Consider the following 19,287-nt stretch of genomic DNA (forward strand, 5'->3'; position numbering starts at 1 on the left):
TATAGTATAGTATAGTAGGATATAGTATTTTATTGCATAGTATTTAGTATAGTATGATATAGTAAAATACAGTATAGCATAGTATGGTATAGTATATAGTATAGTATTGTTTGGTATATACTGTATAGTATAGTATAGCATAGCATAGCATAGTATAAGCTGAACTCTGAAACACAGAGCTGGTAAAAGTGAAAAGACAGAAGTTGACGGGTGTGTTTCTCACTGCAAATGTAATGATTCTCATCTGATCCATCTCCACAGTGATCAATAAAGTCACACAAGTTGGCCTCGTTTATACAGTGACCATTGGCACAGATGAACTCGTTGTTTTGACAAGGGAGATCAGACATAACTGGAGGGGCGCAGTCCACAAATGCCACGTCATCAACAACAACATCGCCCATGTAGCTGATGCCCCGCTTTGCTCGAAGAACCACCTGTTGACACATTTAAAAACCACTATAAACATTCAGTGCTGTGAGCTACTTCATAATACTTTCCATATGGCAACAGTGCCACAAACACGCAGTAAAGCACACACACATAGACTATTTACTCCCCTTTAGGAAGGTCAAGTAAACAGACCTGTGTGAAACTGTTTCATACACACATCACTAAAAATCAACTGAGTGTCTCAGAAAAGAGAGAAGCTGAAGTGTGATAAACTAAAGGAAATAAATATGTAGATTGTAAATGTGTAACGGCTGAGAGCTGCTGCATAAGTTTACCCCTTTATAGTATACAGCAAAAGAGCATTTATCACTAATGAGTGAAGGTATCGTAAAGTGTCTACCAAAACAAGAACAATATTTGTAAGAGTGTTTATACAGAAGCACTGTTGATAAATATTAATGATGCAAGGGCCAGATGGAGAAAAGGTCATGATATTTCTGATCAAGAACAGTCCAAACACAAGCCTGACACTTAACATTTTGCTGTGCATTTCCAGAATAATAAACACACACACTTCTCATCTCAGCTTAATATAATTTTCGCCATTAATGTCTAAACAAATGTATTTACCAAGTTGAAAAATATACTGGTTCAAAAATGTGTGCCTTACAGAATAACCACATGAGCTTCAACTGTGTAGTCAGATGTTAAACCACATGTGACCTGTAAAAACACACCTAAGAACACACATGAAACACATGTGGACACACTTTATTTTCAGATGAAAATGTTCTGAAACCATATGTTCTGCTTGTGTTGCCCATGTGCCTCACATTTGATTTTAACACATAACTGCACATGTGAAGATCATACAGACAAAAAACTATATTTATACAATTTTTTTAACACTGATATATTATCTGAAACATTTAAAAATATATTTATTTATTTAATGTGACATATACACTCACATAAACAAATTAAAAAATGTAATCGCCGGCAGTTAGCTCTCTGCAGCTATCACATTGTTGGGGACTCTATACTGCTTAGTGAACGCAGTCTTTCCGATGAGACATTAAACCGAGGTTCTGACTCTCTGTGGTCATTAGCAATCTCAGGATGTCCAAAAAAAAAAAAAAAAAAAAAAAGAGTAGGGGTTTAACCCTGGCATCCTAGCCAAATTTGCCCACTAGCCTCTGTTTATCATAGCATCCTAACCACCCCTATATCATAATTGGCTTGTGTAGCTGGTGTGTGGTGTGCAGTTTGGCACAATATGGTTGCCGTCGCATCACACAGGTGGATGCTGCACACTGGTAGTGGATGAGGAGATTCCCTCCAAAAATGTGTAAAGTGCTTTAAGTGTCCTAGAAAGTGCTATAAATGTAAGGAACTATTATAATTATTCATTTATTTAATTCCAATTCACTGCATTCTTCAGAGTGACATGATCCTTCATAAATCATTCTGATATGCCGATCTTGTGATCTTCTCTTATCACTAATCAGGACTTTTTTATTGAAAGCTCAATGGCAATTAGAAACCTTCTATAACATTTTAAATATTCATTCATTCATTTTCTTGTTGGCTTAGTCTCTCTATTATTCTAGGGACGCCACAGCCGACACATTTTAAATATTTCAAGTATATTTACTTTATTCTAAGAATTAATTTAACACCCATAAGCACAATACTGACCTGGATGTTATGACGGATTCCTATGAAGACCTCACCCCGCCTCCAGCTGTTGCCTTGGCTACCACTTTGAGACCACACTTCATATGCGACAGCACCTGATTTGATGAGGACCTGCACGTGCATTCATAGACTTTCAGAGTGCAAATGGCAAAATGAAGCATGAAATGTATTGTTATATTACATGTGTAGCAAGTTATTAACAATTATATTCATAATCTGTAGATAATTGCACCTGCAGCGATCCTACAGTGAAGCCACTCATGTGATACCAGAACTCCAGAGTGCACTGGGGCCCTGTTATTTTGATGGGAGCGGTCAGGAGATCAGTGGTGTGACCGTATCCTCCGTTGGAGCTGTCCACAAATACATACCAACCCTCTGGAGATCCACTGCAAAACATAAGTGCATGTAAAAAAACCAAACACAGACAGTAGTGGCAGAAAACACTACCACAAACAGTGCCCTCCTCATTTATCAACTTTCTTGATAAATACAATTGAAGAAGGCTGTGAAAGATTTTTAGTTTATTTGTTTAACCTTTTGAACTTTTTGAAACATTTTTGGAACCCCATGAATTGAGTGATATATTTATCCATATAAACGATCCATATTCCTGGCAAATTCTGACAAGTTTTTGTTCAAATGTTAATGAAGGCAGAGAGTTTTGATTTTTGACTTTTTTTCACAATGATGCCTCTTGTACATCGTCTTATTATTTTTTGGGAGAAGCCTGTGTCATTTCCAGTCAAAAAAAACTTGCTAGTTTAATAAAAATAACTTTAAGTCAGAATTTGGTAGAATAATTTCAGGCTTGACTATATTTAGTACATCTGGGTGAATAAGAACAGAAAATTGTTCACCCATGACCTCCTGTTTCAGTGTTATACTGTACGTGTGTGGTAAAACACAGGTCAAACTCACTCCTTGTCGTTCTTAAAATGGATAAAAACTAAGAACAGAGCTGTGATTAAAAAAGTAGAGGAAGCAGAAAGCCCTCATTTCCACCATCAGGGCAAAAATAAAGATTTTGTTTTTTTAAGAAATCTTGTAAGAGAATATATTCTTATAAATAGTCTTATTCAAACGCACTGTTTGGAGGACAATTTGAGAAAACTCTCCAAGAATCTTGAAACCTTCCTAACAAAACTGACAAAAAAAGTATTGGTATGTGCAAGGCATTGCCTTATACAATTAAAATTAGTACATCGTTTACATTGGTCCAAACAAAAACTTGGTAAGATATTTCCAAAAGTGGACCCTGCGTGTAATTGGTGTGAACCGGTATCACTAGCTTATATGTTTTGTAGATCAAAATGATCATCTTACTGGAAAAATATTTTTCTATCATTCTTTAAAATAGGTTAAAAGCCAATAGATCCAGATCCCCGACCGTATCCCATTTCTAGGCATTACTGATTTTGAGATAACTAAAAACAGTACAGAACAAAATATAGTTCCATTTGTCTGTCTACTAGCACAAAGGTTAATATTACTAAACTGGAAACAGAAAGCTGTTCCTGCATAAATACATCAGAGGGATGTAATAAAACATTTGGGGCTAGAGAAAATCAGATTCTCCATAAAAAGAAAGAAGACAAATGTTATAAAATCTGGCAACCTTCATGGACTGTTTTAAATTCTGCAAGAAATTTCAATTCAAGAGAAAGAAAGTTCAATTAAAGAGGATTAGACTAATTTAGATTAAAAGAGAAGGTCAGTATTTAGTTTTTTATTTAGATATTTTGTATTTATTTTATTGTATTTTTATTTGCTTAATGTTTTCTTTATTATTTCTTTATTATTTTTAATTATTGTATTAATTATCACTATACTTCTGTATTTATTGTTTGTATATTGCATGTTTTATTGTCAATTGTTGTGTAAATGCTGGTTGGAACAATTGGTAAGTCGTTGTGTTTGAATGTCTAAAAACAATAAAAAGAAAGTAAAAAACTGCAAAATAATGTGATCACACATAGCAACAAAAAAGTCCACAAAACAACAATCTAAGGGCACATTTTTTGGAAGTTTCACAAATAAGACTGTACTGTCATCCAAAAATAAAATCAAGTGTCTTCATTTTTTGGAGGTAATATATCAAGTAAAATATTTCAAGCAAGAGATTAAAAGTTAAACAATACAAAAAAAAATCACCATCTTTTTTACTCATATTTACCAGGGTGTTAAATTGATTGGACGATTACTGTACTTGCAAACTTGACTATGCATTGTTGTTGTTGCTCACAGTGTGTGGTCATTAGCAGGTCTGTGCTTCTCTTCTCCATGGTGAATACTCAACCCTTGTCCCGTCTGCCAGCTAAAGGCGTGAGGAGGTATTTCACTCAAATACCATCCGCAAAGACTGTCACCTTCAAAATCACAATACTCTTTCACTGAGAACAGAGAAAACAGAGAACAAGTATAAGCAGTATAGGTGTATTGCTAGATAGGGTAGCATGATCGCCTCACAGCAAAAAGGTCACTGGTGGTTCAAGCCCCAGCTGGATCAGTTGGCATTTCTGTGTGGAGTTTGCATGTTCTTCCTATGTTCATGTGGGTTTCCTCTGGGTGCTCCGTTTTCCCCCACAGTTCAAAGACATGCGGTACAGGTGAATTGGGTAGGCTAAATTGTCTGTAGTTTATGAGTGTGAAAGAGTGTGTATGGATGTTTCCCAGAGATGGGTTGCAGCTGGAAGGTCATCCACTGCATAAAATCTATGCTGGATAAGTTAGCGGTTCATTCCGCTGTGGTGAACACTGATTAATAAAGGAAAAGTAAATTAATGAATGAATAGCTGCTCACTGGCACTCATTTAGACAGACAGATACGCACCACAGAGCTCTTCATCAGAGCTATCGGAGCAGTCGGGTCTGAAGTCACACACTTGGCTGAGGTTCACACACTCTCTTGTAGTTAGGCACACAAACTGGTCAGGAGGGCAGCTATGAGATGGTGCTGTTGACAAGGTGGGCACAGGGGCAGAGGTGCTGGGCTCCTCCAAGGGCAGTTCTCCTGTACAAAGAAAGAAATACACACCTAATCACAAACACAGCATTTTAACTTTAAAACATAATAAATTGAGCAACTACAGAACATTATTTAGTCCTGATAATGATGTAATTGTAAGTAGATTTTATTAATTTGTGGTAAATATATGGATGTCATTGTTATTTCACCTTCATAGGACTGACAGCCATAAAAAGACAGATCATCTATGGCAATGTCTCCTCTAAAGTCATCGCCAACAGTCCCCTCTACTAAAATCTGTTGCAACGAGAAAGAAGAGAGATGGATAGATTTAGTCTGCATCAGTCACAAATTTTGGATAGCAAATGACAATAAGATACAAAACAACATGTGGACATATAAGATTTTGTAATAATAACAAAAAGTAGACCTTAATTGACTCAAATAAATATGTGGTACAGGAAAACAAACAATCAAGCTGATCACTTAATCACAACTGCATTTATAGAACTTTTTAAAAAGTCGCTATAACAATGTAAGATCTGCAAGCAACTGTGATTGGATAATCTCTGTTTTGCTTTTATTCTGCTATTAAACAAAAGCAGTTCTATAAACAGAAGTATTGATGGATGCTTCAAAAAGTAAATAAAAACAGTGGTTTGGAGCGTGTAGATATCAAACCGCAGAAATCACATGATTTCAGTAAACAAGCCTTTGTACATAACTTTTTAGAACTGTTCAGTTTTGAAATACAACATTTGCAATGAATTTTGTCGGCTTTTTATGCTCGTCTGACCAGTTCTTTTACCAGCATGTGGTGTTATGAGTACTTTGAAATATTATGCAAAACAACCAATTCAGTTGCTTCAAAGCTTTTTTTCCCCCTGCCATCACTAACAAGTTTATATTGAGCAAATTACATTTTATACACAACAGTGGCAGATAACTGTTCTAGCTTCGGCAACAAATGTAATTTGCCCCTGAGAAAAGTATTTAGCCATTGTCCAAGCAGAAGTGTTTTTTTACTTAATGAATCAACCAAACTGATCAATTGACTCCTTCATAAAAACAAAATTGTAAACACGTACTAGAGTACCAAAAAGTAGTACTGCAGAAAGAGATTTCTTAAAATCCCAATCTTTAGGGCACAGACTGTGGATGGAAACATTTAGAAGGGTGGATAACAATACACTATAAAAATGCTGGGTTAATGTAACCCAACATTGGGTAAAACATAGGAAAGCCCAGCAATTAGGATAAAAAGTGTAATTTAAATTTAATTGAAAAAAACAACAACACAATGTTGAGTTAGTACATACTTGATCCAACATTGTGTTACTACAACCCAGCATTTTTAGAGTGTATGTACTGTATTTATACTGTATCACTATGTTCCTTTCAAAGCTTCATAGACTGGAAGCTCAGACAAGCAAACAGCTAACCTAAATATATGACTGGAACTTAAATTCATATATATTGCGATAAATAATTGGAAATGTACTGTCAGTAAGGCATTATATACAATTCAGCTGGAATAAAAGACATTTAAACCTGGAGCACACAGTTAGTCAAAACATTCAGCACACAAGGGCAACAGTACATCAACACAACTGTCCTCTTGCTTAGTCATACAGTAAGAAGATTGTTATAGTAAGACAGGCTCATCAGCAGCCAGTCCCAAAGTGAACTGAAGGGCTTTATTCTGCGAAAAACAATCATTCTGAATGTACTTTATCCTGCTTAATACATGGCCACTGAACATAAAAATATATTTTCTTTTTCTTTTTGAGATCTCAAATTTTTCTCGCAAGTGCCATTTGCACCTGCTTTTCTCACGTAAATTCACCAGAGGCCTCTGTTGGCTGACTGAATGATCGACCGATCGACTGGCCTACCCTCCTCCTCCCCTAAACCCAACCAATAGTGTTTTCAAAAGCACGGACTGAGCCGCCCACCCTCTTCCCTAAAGCCCACTGACAATTTAAAAAAGCAATCCAGACAAAGAAAAGCCCTTGCCTGATTTTTGCTATGTTTTGAGATTTTACCCCATTCTCACCCTGTTATTTACTTGTTCACTTTATTTTTTGGATTCTGTTTTTGTCTTTTTGTCTTCACTGGACTTAAACCCCATCGCTTAAACCCCATCTCAAGTCTGCGGACGTATATGGCAAGTTAACTGGACAAACAGCAGAAAAGCAGTGGCGTAGCGGACGGGCCCGTCGCGATTTTCAATGATTGAAAATCCAGGAACCGCAATAATCAAACTCTTGGGAACAACTGTGGTCGGAACCAAAGTTCACAGAACTGTGTTCTCTGAACTCCTCTCAAGGTGGACTACTTCATTCTGATTGCTTGCCGCCGAACCGCGTCATAGCCAATGAAGACGCGCCGCTGTTTCTCGCCGCCGGTTATCGTTAAAAAATGAATGACTTCTGGCTACTTTGACGCTCTTGCCGCTTTCGGTTTGTGATCGCTCCTCAGTTTGTGAAGGATTCCCCGCGTTGTCGCTCCACCCCGCCTCATTTCCCCGCTCCTCAATTTGTGACATAGATATATACACTAGATATCGCATAGGGACCCTGAGCATGCGTCAATAGCGCCGCCACATTGGTACAGTGCTCCCTGGACAAATGTCATTCAACCGCACTAGTCAAGACAGTGTTATTACGTGAAGATGCAGGACTTTAGCGCTGTCTACGGGTGTAGTAACGAGCAAACAAAGAAAACAAAGCACAAAGGCAGAACATTTCATAGGTAAGATTAAGTTTTTTATGTTTTTGTATGTTCTGAACTTTTGTGCTAAACAGATCGTCAAAAACGACTAAAAGCCACAGTGTGACAGACAAGCAAATAAATATGGATGTGGTTGTGTGTATATGGATTTGAATTTATTCACTGATCCTCAAGGTGATTTGAAGTTCCTGCACAAGCCTGCGTTATTTAGTGGTTGTTTTCTCAAATAACATACCTTGGAATCAGAACTGAGTAATCCAGACAATGATAATTCTCATTAATATCTCACCTGAAAGTGGTGGCTGCTGTTGATCTCCAGTATTGTCCTGTGCCAAAAGTTGCCCTGGTCACCATATCGAACCCACAACAGGTTTCCTCGTCCACTGTTGCTTGTGCGCATGTATACAGCCAAACAAAACACATGCTGACCAAACATGTGATAATGAAATCTGAAAACACAGGGTGGTTTGGGTTCAGGACCCCGGCGAGGAGTCGGCAGAAAAGGCTGACTGATCAGAACGGCAGTGTCTTTGAACTTCTGAGGGTCTGAAGATTCGATATAGAGGAAGTGCCCATCTGCACTGGCTCGTGTGTGATCCTTCCACGGGCCTGTGTTGAACGTTGGAGTAGGGCCTTGTATGTGCGTCCAATCAAACATGTCCTCCTCGTGATCCTGAGTCCAGTTACACAGACCTTCCTCAAAGTCACACATTAGCTCTGGCACTGACAGAAGAAGAAAACATCATCACTGTGAACCATGACAGACAACAAACATCAAACACTGTGAACTGCTCCAATTAACGGATACTGACAGCAGTTTTCCTCGTCTGTTCCATCTCCACAGTCATCGATCAGGTCACAGATTTGAGAATAGCTCACACAGGCTTTGCTCTGACCGCAGTGAAGGTGATCAGGAGTGGCACACGTCTCCACAGCCTCAGGCAGTGAGCAGTTGTGGAATATAATATCGTCCAGAGCAGAGACGCCTTCATAAACAGCCAGGCTCAGTTTGGCAAAGGAGATGTAGAAAGGCCTGTTCTGTCTGCCGATCTGGACAACTACCGGGTGCCACTGGTTACCTTGGTTGTAAAGTGTTTGCCAAAGTGTAGTGATACTGTCTGAGCCATCTATCAGCAGGTGCATTTCAGCAGCACCAACTGAATGGCCAGAATTATAATGCCTGCAAGCACAATCAATGTATTTATTTAAAGCAACAGTTCAGCTAAAAATGAACACTCTGACATTATTTACTCCCCCTTCCCTTGTTATAAACAAGTTTTTTTTCTGTTAAACACAAAAGATATTTTGAAGAATGCTGGAAACCTAACCACTGACATTCACAAGTGGAAATACAAATACTATTAAAGTAAATTGTTACAGGCTTCCAACATTCTTCAAATTATCTTCTTTTGTGTTCAACAAAACAAAACAAAAATCTCAAACAAGTTTGGAACATGTGCAGGGTGAGTATATAATGACAGAATCTTTATTTTTATAATCTTAGATCTAGATGTCAGGTCTGGGCCTCCAGTCACCAATTTCTACAGTCCTTACCAGAAGGTCATGACACAATCTGAACCGCTTTGCTGGAATGTGGGACTACGCAGCAATGCCTGCTGGGAAAACCTGCTACTCTTTTTGAAAATAAACATGAAGTGTCCTTGAAGAGAGATAAAAAGAGGCAGTACAATATTAAAAAACCTTTAAAATTCTGAACTTTTGGATTTACATTATATTGCTCCTAAATTACAATTAGATTTATAAATCATGTATTCAAATTCAGTTTATTTCACATTTAAAACCCTTTTGCAATCACAAGAGACAAATATTAACCATATACAAGTTGCTTAATAGCATTCCTATTATTATCAAATTGAATGTTTATGAGTACTAATAAAGTACATATTGTGCACATTCATATTCTTCATCCCAAATCCCATCCCAAAGAATTATAAGGTTCTATCCGGCATATTATTGACATATTCTTTTTAAATGACATCTTATTTACATTATGGGATGTTTTTTTATAAGTTGTTTACATTATAAGACTTAAAAAAAAAAATGTTACACACATACTGTTTGCTACAGTATATGGAATGCAAAAACTTTGAAGCTCAATATCTCAAAATCATTCAAAAGGCGGATAGAACCTTATAACTTCAAGGTGACGGTTTGTTAATAGTGAGAATGTAACTGAAATAAAGTGTGATCAAAAATATTATTATACAGGACTATATTTCTCTTTGTAAAATAATGCTTCTTGATGAAGAGAACTCAAATGTTAGGAAATATGAAGCATATATGTACAAACAAACTGTTTAACATTTTACTGACTGTATTTATTTATTAAAACAAAAGGGGTTTTATGCATTTGTGTGAATGTTCTCACCTTCACTTGTATTGGTAGTGTGGTCCTGTGGAGGTGTTTGGTCTAGGTGTTCTGTGAAGACTCCATTAGCTGAGCCTCTTACCCATTCAAATCCATCACCCAGGAAGAACTCATACCAGCCACAAGAGTCAGACTCAAAATCACATTGCGCCGCTGAAAACCAGATTAACGTTGTAACATTAGAAAACATAAAACAAGAAAGTATCAATCCACCCTAGACAAAAACACTAGTTTCTTATATTTGCCACAGAAATGTTGATAGTCATACATTTTTGGAATGACAAACAATTAATTTTATATAAATAAACTATAACAAATTTGTCATTTTTGGTTGAACTCAACTTAAGTTTAACTCAAGTACACACACTGAAATTATGTCTTGTAATGTTCAATATATCAGTGCAAATAAAAAGGGGAAAATAAGTCACCATTTTGCTCAGAAAACATTTTTTTAAGGTGCTGTTGACTTTTCACTGAATATTGGTTACAACCAAAGAAGTCCATATATAAAAAGAAAACATCAAATTAGTTTACAAATTAGGTTATGCTTAATAAAACGAAATGACACAAAGGTGTAGAAAGGCTGTAAAAGCCCAGACAGCAGCTGAAATCTCTCAGTAGTTATTCAGCAACCCTCTGCCCTACGTCATTGTAAATTAATATTAGCTGCTTCAGTCCAACATCTACAGTACATAATCAGGATGATGATGAAACCAGAGTAGACATTTCAGCAGGACAATGACCCAAAACAAAGGGACACTCTAAAATGCTTTCAGAGAAAGAAAATCAAGCTGTAAAATGGCCCAGCCAATCACCTGATTTGAACCCAATAGAAGATACGAAATGAAGATCAGATCATATATACGAGACCCATAGAACCATCAAGGTTTTTATAAAAATGCCACCTGATTAATTAATGTGACTTCATCCTCCATATGAGAGGTGTCTTTAAACTGCCATCAACAAAAAAAACTTTTATAAAAAGTAGTAAATACATTTCAGTAATTTAGTACATAGTTTCATTGTTATTACACATAACCATTTTTTTAAAGATTCTTTTGTTTTGTTTTATTTTTATGTTTTTAGTTTTTAGTTTTTAACAAAATCTGGTTCAATTTCATGTCAACAGCTCCTTTAAAAATATTATTCCCAGAAAAAATACATGACGTGTTCAATTCTTATTTCCCCCACTGTATCTGTATTGGTTGAAAATCCTTATAGGTAGTTTAAAAATATATCAAACAGCTGATAATTACTGAATTTCTGACTCGTGTTTGGGAGTTCAGAATTGGTAAATGATAAGAAAAACAAAGCTCCTAATGTTTCCTTGCTTTCTGCAGCTAATGTTTAAAAAAATCATCTATCCACTACATTTTGTCGTATGGGATGGTTTAGAAAAATTAATATAAATCTATGCCTACATATTATCATTAACTGTTTTGGTTGTATTTCAATAAATATGCATCCCTAAATCATGCCAGCTTTAAGCCATTTAATATTCAGCTCTCTACACTCACAACAGTTGGCCTCGTCCTCTCCATTGGGGCAGTCTAAAGAAAAGTCACAGACTTTCATCCCGTCCACACAGACATCTGCCCCACAGTGAAACTGAGACGGGAGGCACTGAGTTGGAAGAGATGCCTTACTGTCAGTCTCTGAAAGAAAAAAACAGAAAGCATATATATTTCCTACAGAAGAGGTAAGCAAGGGTCAAAGAGTTAAAATGGGACTCATAAAGTTGGAAAGCAGCTGAGAGCTCCTTCCTGCATTCTCATCTTTGTTAACCGTGTTGTGATGATGTACAGTAGATCTGACCACAGGCACATTACTATGATTAATCTGACAGTCCAGAGTGCTACTGAAATAAATCACACTGATGCAGTATCATCACACACATTTACAACCAAACACATAAACCTCAACTTGGACATAGAAAATATACACTCAGCCTTGTTCTCAGCAGGTTTGTATTTATGTCTGAAAATAAAGTATGATTCTCAGAACAGAAATGTGTGTGTAAAAAAGAGTTACTAACTGCAAAGCTGCATTTTTGCATCAGAGATAATAAAACCACTCCATGGTTTTGTTGTGGCAGTTGCACGAGCTCGAAATATAACTGACACCTCTTGCTCCTTCTATCTTGAGCTGAACTGTAAATTAGAAAGTTGCTGAGCTTCTCTTCTGCCTATCACCATCATCCCTCTGGTGTCCAGTCCATCTAGCTCTGGGCTTTAAATGCATTAGACCTTATTTACAGCTTTACATTCCTGCATCTCTTGAGCTCTCTGCAACTCACACCCTTCACTAACAGCTTCACAGTGAGGAAAATCAACAACAAATAGCATCCCCATATTCAGACACACTGGGTAACTTACTCAAATAAAGCATACGTTAGTTAAGATTATTAAAAATTATTTACCATTTAATCAACTGTACTATCAAATTGCATGCTAGTATTACCTATGTTTTAGATACTAGTATCTTTTCCATTACTTATTATTAGCTCCTAGGGCTTATTCCTAAGTAACTAGTAACTTTTTAAAATATTACAAGTAACTATTCATTCGTTGCAAATTTTAACTCATTAGATACTAGAGCTTATTTTATTTGTGATTATTAGGCCCACGCACAGAATTACGCAGATTTTTAGCCCATCATTCTGTTTATTAACTTGTGTAAATGTTTACATTTATATTTATTCAGTTTTTTAATTAATTTCAGTATAATTATTGACTAATATGAAAATATTTATATAATTTATTTACAATATTGTCTGTAAAGTAATATTTTCTGTCTTTTAGTAGATATAATATATGAGAGACATGCCTTGTTTACCAAATAAAGTGGATCTAATTGGATTTGCAATGTAAACATTAAATCGAAGTTAAAAAGGTATTACTTTTTTATTTTATATATTAAGGTTTTGGTTATGATACTTACAAAATCATTTCGCATAAATACGCAGATTTTTAACAAACTTCTGGACAGAAATAGCAAAAAATGTCCATAGATTCCGTCTGATCCTAGTGATTAGTTACTACTCGATTGTTACTAAAAAAAAACAATTTCACATTGTTGCCATTGACTTCTATGAGGAACAGTCAACAACATCTCTATTATTCAGTTTTGAGCATTATGTATTTAGTAGATGATTTATTATTGATGTAGTTACTATTTGGGCACAAGTATTTCTTCATTAGATATTACTTATAAAGTTTTAGTAATTATGCAATTGAGATTAGAACATGTTAGAAATCTAGCTAGTTGTTGTATAAAACGAGAAAGTAAAAAGCAACTGTACTGCAAGATAGGAATATATAATAGTAATAATTACAAAAATACTGGTGTGTAATAAATAAGTACAAGCATCTAAAAGCTAACTGGGAAATTGTATAATATTTATGAGAACCTAATGTACTATTTCAGAAGAAAATATTAAATATATAAAAAATATTAGCTGTACATTAGCAGCCTCCACACTCCCTGGCCCGGAAACACTGGATGTATATGTGGCACATTGCAAATATGGAACTGTCTGTGGCAAGGATGCAAGGTGCTTCTACAAAAAATATTACCTCATGGATATGTGCAATAAAAGATAAAAGATATGCTATTGTGATTTTTATTTTCAATTTATTTAACATCTGTGTAAAAGTTCAATGTATCTACCTTTCTTAAAAGTGTTCTTGTGAGAAGTTGAATGCAGAGGTAAATGTATTTATTTATTTTAGTTTTTTATTTATATGTATTGTAACTTTTCTTTTTTTTTCTTTAATTTATTATTATTCATTCATTAATTTTCTTTTTGGCTTAGTCCCTTTATTAATCTGGCATGGCCACAGCAGAATGAACCACCATCCAGCACATGTTTTACACAACGGATGCCCTTCCAGCTGCAATCCATCACTGGGAAACATCGATACACACTCATTCACACACATACACTACAGACAATTTAGCTTCCCAATTCACTTAGACCACATATTTTTAATCTTTTGGGTGAAACGTGAACATGGGGAGAACAAGCAAACAAAGGGCATATGCCCTTTTTTGTCTTGGATAGAAAGTGCTCTTCCAAAATGATCTGAAGTGCCCCAGCGATATATATATATAAATAAATATATATAAATGTTAAAAAGGAAACGTTCCCTCGAAGGTTATTATTCTGTACTAATTGACTTATCCTTGTGTCGTAATAAACGTGTAATTCAAACATTCTTTAAAAGTATATTATTGCAGGTTTTACAAAAGAAATATTCTGCCTAATTTGATATACATTAGTACCTTGAATCTCTTCAGACTGATTTGACTTTTATGAAACAACATTCACTTACCTACAACAGGCACACATCCTCTGCTGAAGGACAGATCATCAATTGCTACGACCTCATGTGGATCACTGCTGTTGAATATCAATCCTCTAACCACAACCTGTAGATAAAGAATGATAGATTTACTTATTTAACTATCCTCTATTCTTATTTTCTTTCATGATTACAAATGATACAACCTCCTTCCCCAGACACACTCATTCAGTACATAAACAGCAACCTTAAAATCCTCTGTGCTGTTTAACATCACCACTGTCCGCATCCAGGGAAGAGTGAATGGATCAGGATTGGAGGTGGGCAGAAACCAGACCTCCTGCATCTCTCCTGAAGATCTGAACTGGATCAGAACCTGCAAAGCCCCTGCCAGCATTCCAATATGACGATAGAAAGTTAGCTGTTCAAAGCAAAACGGACAGAAAAAATAAATCCCTCACAGTTGAACGCTATTCGAGCAGTGCATTTCCTGCTTCATTACACACATTGAGCTTTAAAGCAGAAACATTAAAGGCATTCAGTGGTTGGCCAAATGAGATAACATTAATGCTGAAAGCATCTCATACTCAGAGTCATTTTGTTTTAAAGTGAGGTTATGTTATTGCCTCTTACTGCCAAGTTCAAAGTCATCTTATTTTTGTTAAAGCAAAGAAGCACTCAAAGTGAATTACTCCATATCCAATAACAGAGGATCTAAAACAATAGATCACAATGAGTGCATGAACTAGCCAACGTGTCACAGCTCTGACAGTCTGTGCATAACTCTTTGCTGTCAATAAAACTGTGTAGCTGTAGCAGTGGATAAGTGCTCTAGACACATAATCAGGTACTTGAGCTTAAGTGCTGAACAAAATAATGCAAATTGTTTGAGGAAAACCATATACACAATGACTCTCTTGTCAAAAAAAACAACAACGACATATTGTATTGATTGACATAGTCATTCATTCATAGGTCACTACAACAGAATGAACCGCCAACTATTCCAGCATGTTTTATACAGCGGATGCCCACCCAGCCACAATCCAGTATTTAGAAACACCCAAACACACTTATTCGCACAAACACACATACACTATAGACAATTTAGTTTACCTATAACGCATGCATTTGGACTGTGGGTGAAACCAGAGCACCAGGAGGAAACCCACGCCAACACGGAGAGTACATACAAACTCCACACAGAAATGCCAGCTGGCCCAGCCGGGACTCGAACCAGTGACCTTCTAGCTGTGAGGCGATTGTGCTACCCACTGCTTGATGCTACCCACCGTGATGCCCATTTATTAATATTCTAATTATTCTCGACAGTGCTTACCACTGAGCAACCTCCGAATGGTATACTATTATACAAGTATTTTCTATGTAATATTATATATTGTAGGTTACATATATTAAAAAGTTTCAGACAAATGTTTAGTGCTTTCACTAAGTTTATCAGCAACAAATAACCAGCATAATTGATGAAAAAACACTGATTTAATCAGTAAAAAACACTGACTGCATTCAAAATCATGTCATTTTTACTTATTAGCTACTACTTTCAGCAAGATATTAGAAATTTTGGGAAGCATAAAATGGACAATTCACTATCTCATGAGGCTACAGTGAGTTAAAGTATTTCTGAACAATTCCATATAAACCATATTTATTTAGTTGAACATTAAATAACATGATCATACAATTTCTCCCACAATTCTGAACAGATCATAATTCAGCAGTCTAATTTGAATTCTTTGAATGCGTTTTAAAAAAAGATGAAACATGAATGCTAAAGTCTTTGGTCAGAGACAGTGGGGAAACAAAAAAAGCATGATTTTCTGTACCCAACATGTGTTTGAAGACTTGAAGAGAGGACTGTATAATTCAGCAGTGACTCCTTCCCCATTGTTAGAGCGTATGTAGAGACAGTGACCTGACAAAAATGTGTAAACAGAACTCAGTAAATACAGTAAAACTTACGTACATTTGCATAAAGTATTATTATCTAAAGCTATTATTATCTATTAGAATTTTATATTATACTTACCAGTAACATTTTCTTTAAGGCCTGTCTCAGTGTTAGGCAAGCTCAAACCTGAGCCTCTTAACCAAACATGATGCTCGTTTTGAAGTTGAAAATCACAGAAACCTTCTTGAAAGTCACATCTCACAACCTGGGAGCCTATATGAGAGGAAACTCACGTAAAATAAATCATACCATTACAGATATCATCACTACCGTCTGCTAATCATCAGAGACACCATAGAAAACATGCTATTTCTTTACAGCACCTTTAATAGGCGCTTGACTGAAAATCTGCTGTCATAAAATAGATACTAGGCAGCAGATGTAAAATAAAGAAATATAAAAATCGAATTTTATTGTAATATGAAACAGGTGTACAGATTACAATTCACATGGACATCATTTATCATTTTAAAGATTTGAATGGATAATCCTTTAGGGGCAAAACCAAATAAAGTGCTAATGATACATGGTGCAATGTTCTGCCTTCTGAAAGCCCCAGGGAATTTAAATCAATATTATAAAAGCACCGCTGTATGTCATCTTGTAGACCTCCCAGTGTGCCACTTTATGAGAGCCCCATAAATCTCACTATTTACACACGATGGCCTTAGAAGCATTTAAAATGATCTTGTCAACTGAAAGGAAAAAGGGGAAAAGAAAGGCCCATTGCTGTCAGGAGTTGCCTGTGTAATCACAGGACACACGGAAAAAAGCAGGAAAGAAAGAGTTGAAGAGAAAAAAAAGACTAATACATACAGTCAATCTCGTCACTGGCATCTTCACAGTTCTCTCTGAAATCACAGACTTGCTCCTCATCAATGCAGCCACCTCTCGCGCAGGTAAACTGCTCGGGTGAACATGGCGCAGATAAAACATTCGCCAGGACAAACAGCAGAAATGAGGCCTGTAAGAACACCCTCATTGAGCTCTCTGACAGATAAATCAGCAGCTCCTTTAGAAATAAAATTAAGCAAAAACACCGGCAGACATACTCCACTTTAGTATCGTGATCGCTAATTTATGCTGCGTACAGTTAGCCTTACAGAAAAATATACATCTGCTCTCAGCGATCAAGCCTACTAAATGACTTTATGACTGTTACACAATGTGTGTGTGTGCCTGATGTCAAAGTGTGCGTCAAACTCTTTGTAATTGGCTGGAGATAAAGTGACAGTAAAATGCAATCTATTATTTTAGGACGCAATATCATGTGCAATAAGAGCCCAGGTTAAACAAACACATTTAGGTGAAGACATTGACAGTTGAAACACTATTAGAGATTTGCCATTACCTAAATGTGCTTTCATTTTCAGCTCGAACAACTGTATGCAACTGAATGAAAAATGAGGTGGCAAAGTAATCAGTCATGCATCAGTTCCACCCTCTGTCCTGCTCCGGCTTTACAAATGTTCGTTCAGATATAATTTCAGTTTTCATGAATCAGTGACTAAAATTCTAAATCATTCACAACACGTGGTGTGATAGAAGAGAAGCTCTGTTGGACATAGTAATATCTGAATAACCTTCAAGCACAAAACAACAGATGAAATAATAAGCAATATTAGGGATTTACTAAGGGATTTAAAACCGAAGCCGAAATGTCTGTACTGTTTGTTGATGTTGTTTGTTATTTAAATTAAGCTCTTGGTCATCCATAGTAATAATTTAATATCATAATAATAATTTTTGAAATCCAGTGAGACGTACACTCACTGGCCACTTAATTAGGTACACTTGTTCAACAGCTCATTCATTGAAATTTCTAATCAGCCAATCACATGGCAGCAACTCAATGCATTTAGGCATGTAGACATGGTCAGGATGATCTGCTGCAGTTCAAACCGAGCATCAGAATGGGAAGGAAAGGGGATTTAAGTGACTGAACATGGCATGGTTGTGGGTGCCAGATGGGCTGGTCTGAGTATTGCAGAAACTACTGATCTACTGGGATTTTCACACACAACCATCTCTATGGTTTACAGAGAATGGGCCGTAAAAGAGAAAATATTAGTGATGATGAAATTAAGCTTTCTGAACCAGTTAAGCGCTCGACTCAATTGTATCGGAAAAAGGTTCGTTACTCGAAGCTTTTTTAAATTCGAGCTCGATGAGTTTCTCTTCTGGCTAAAGTGTAGGAAAGAACTGTGTTGCAATAATTTCAAATGTTCACTACTGACCAATTCATTCATGTAGTAATACAACAGTAATATAAACAAATTACTCAATTACTGTAGTTTTTACACATAAGGTTACATTAGTTACATAAAGTTACATTACACCAACGATGACTGTAGTAAAATCCAAGGTATTTACATTAGTCATATACCAACTAGTGCCGTTCCAAGCAGGGATCGAACCAGCGATTCCTGCATGGGTGTCAAATGCTCTAAAGAGGAGGCTATGTGAGCGATGCTTTCAAGCTGCTGGTCTCCAGCTGGTCTCCGTTAAACACTACGATATGCAGTGGTTTTCTTTAAAGATAGTTGTAAAAAATACACTAATACACTTTAGTGTGGTTCTAAACCTTTTTACTATAAATTACTATTGTATTTTAGTTTAATTACTGGTGTGTGGGACGGGTGCAGTGCTTTGAAACAGTAGAAATGTATGTAATCGACAACTAATCTCTCGCTAAACACTTTACTAACCCATGACAGGAAACAACAGAAAAGCATTGATCCATTCTGCATTGTATGATAGGTTCAGGCTGGTGGTGTAATAGTGTGGGGGATATTTTCTTGACACACTTTGGGCCCATTAGTACCAACTG

The 19,287-nt window shown here is 36.3% G+C and overlaps 1 protein-coding gene across 9 annotated transcripts in view; it reads right to left on the bottom strand.

Annotated features, from left to right (window-relative positions):
• Window positions 1-19,287, bottom strand: part of malrd1 (MAM and LDL receptor class A domain containing 1) — a 76,303-nt gene that overhangs the window by 40,612 nt on the left and 16,404 nt on the right. For 5 of the 9 annotated variants that reach the window (XM_073906030.1, XM_073906032.1, XM_073906029.1 and 2 more), the window contains 16 exons: window positions 17,274-17,421; window positions 16,536-16,670; window positions 16,333-16,421; window positions 14,733-14,906; window positions 14,516-14,612; window positions 11,699-11,836; window positions 10,182-10,334; window positions 9,347-9,452; window positions 8,605-8,972; window positions 8,082-8,515; window positions 5,269-5,356; window positions 4,925-5,104; window positions 4,337-4,484; window positions 2,324-2,480; window positions 2,092-2,202; window positions 224-437 (listed from right to left, as the gene is read on the bottom strand). In XM_073906030.1, coding sequence (XP_073762131.1) covers window positions 224-437; window positions 2,092-2,202; window positions 2,324-2,480; window positions 4,337-4,484; window positions 4,925-5,104; window positions 5,269-5,356; window positions 8,082-8,515; window positions 8,605-8,972; window positions 9,347-9,452; window positions 10,182-10,334; window positions 11,699-11,836; window positions 14,516-14,612; window positions 14,733-14,882 — 2,344 coding nt within the window. In that variant the 5' untranslated portion in view covers window positions 14,883-14,906; window positions 16,333-16,421; window positions 16,536-16,670; window positions 17,274-17,421. 9 annotated transcript variants of the gene reach the window in all.

Source organism: Danio rerio, chromosome 7 (genome assembly GCF_049306965.1).
Source record: "Danio rerio strain Tuebingen ecotype United States chromosome 7, GRCz12tu, whole genome shotgun sequence".
Taxonomy (NCBI): Eukaryota; Metazoa; Chordata; class Actinopteri; order Cypriniformes; family Danionidae; genus Danio; species Danio rerio.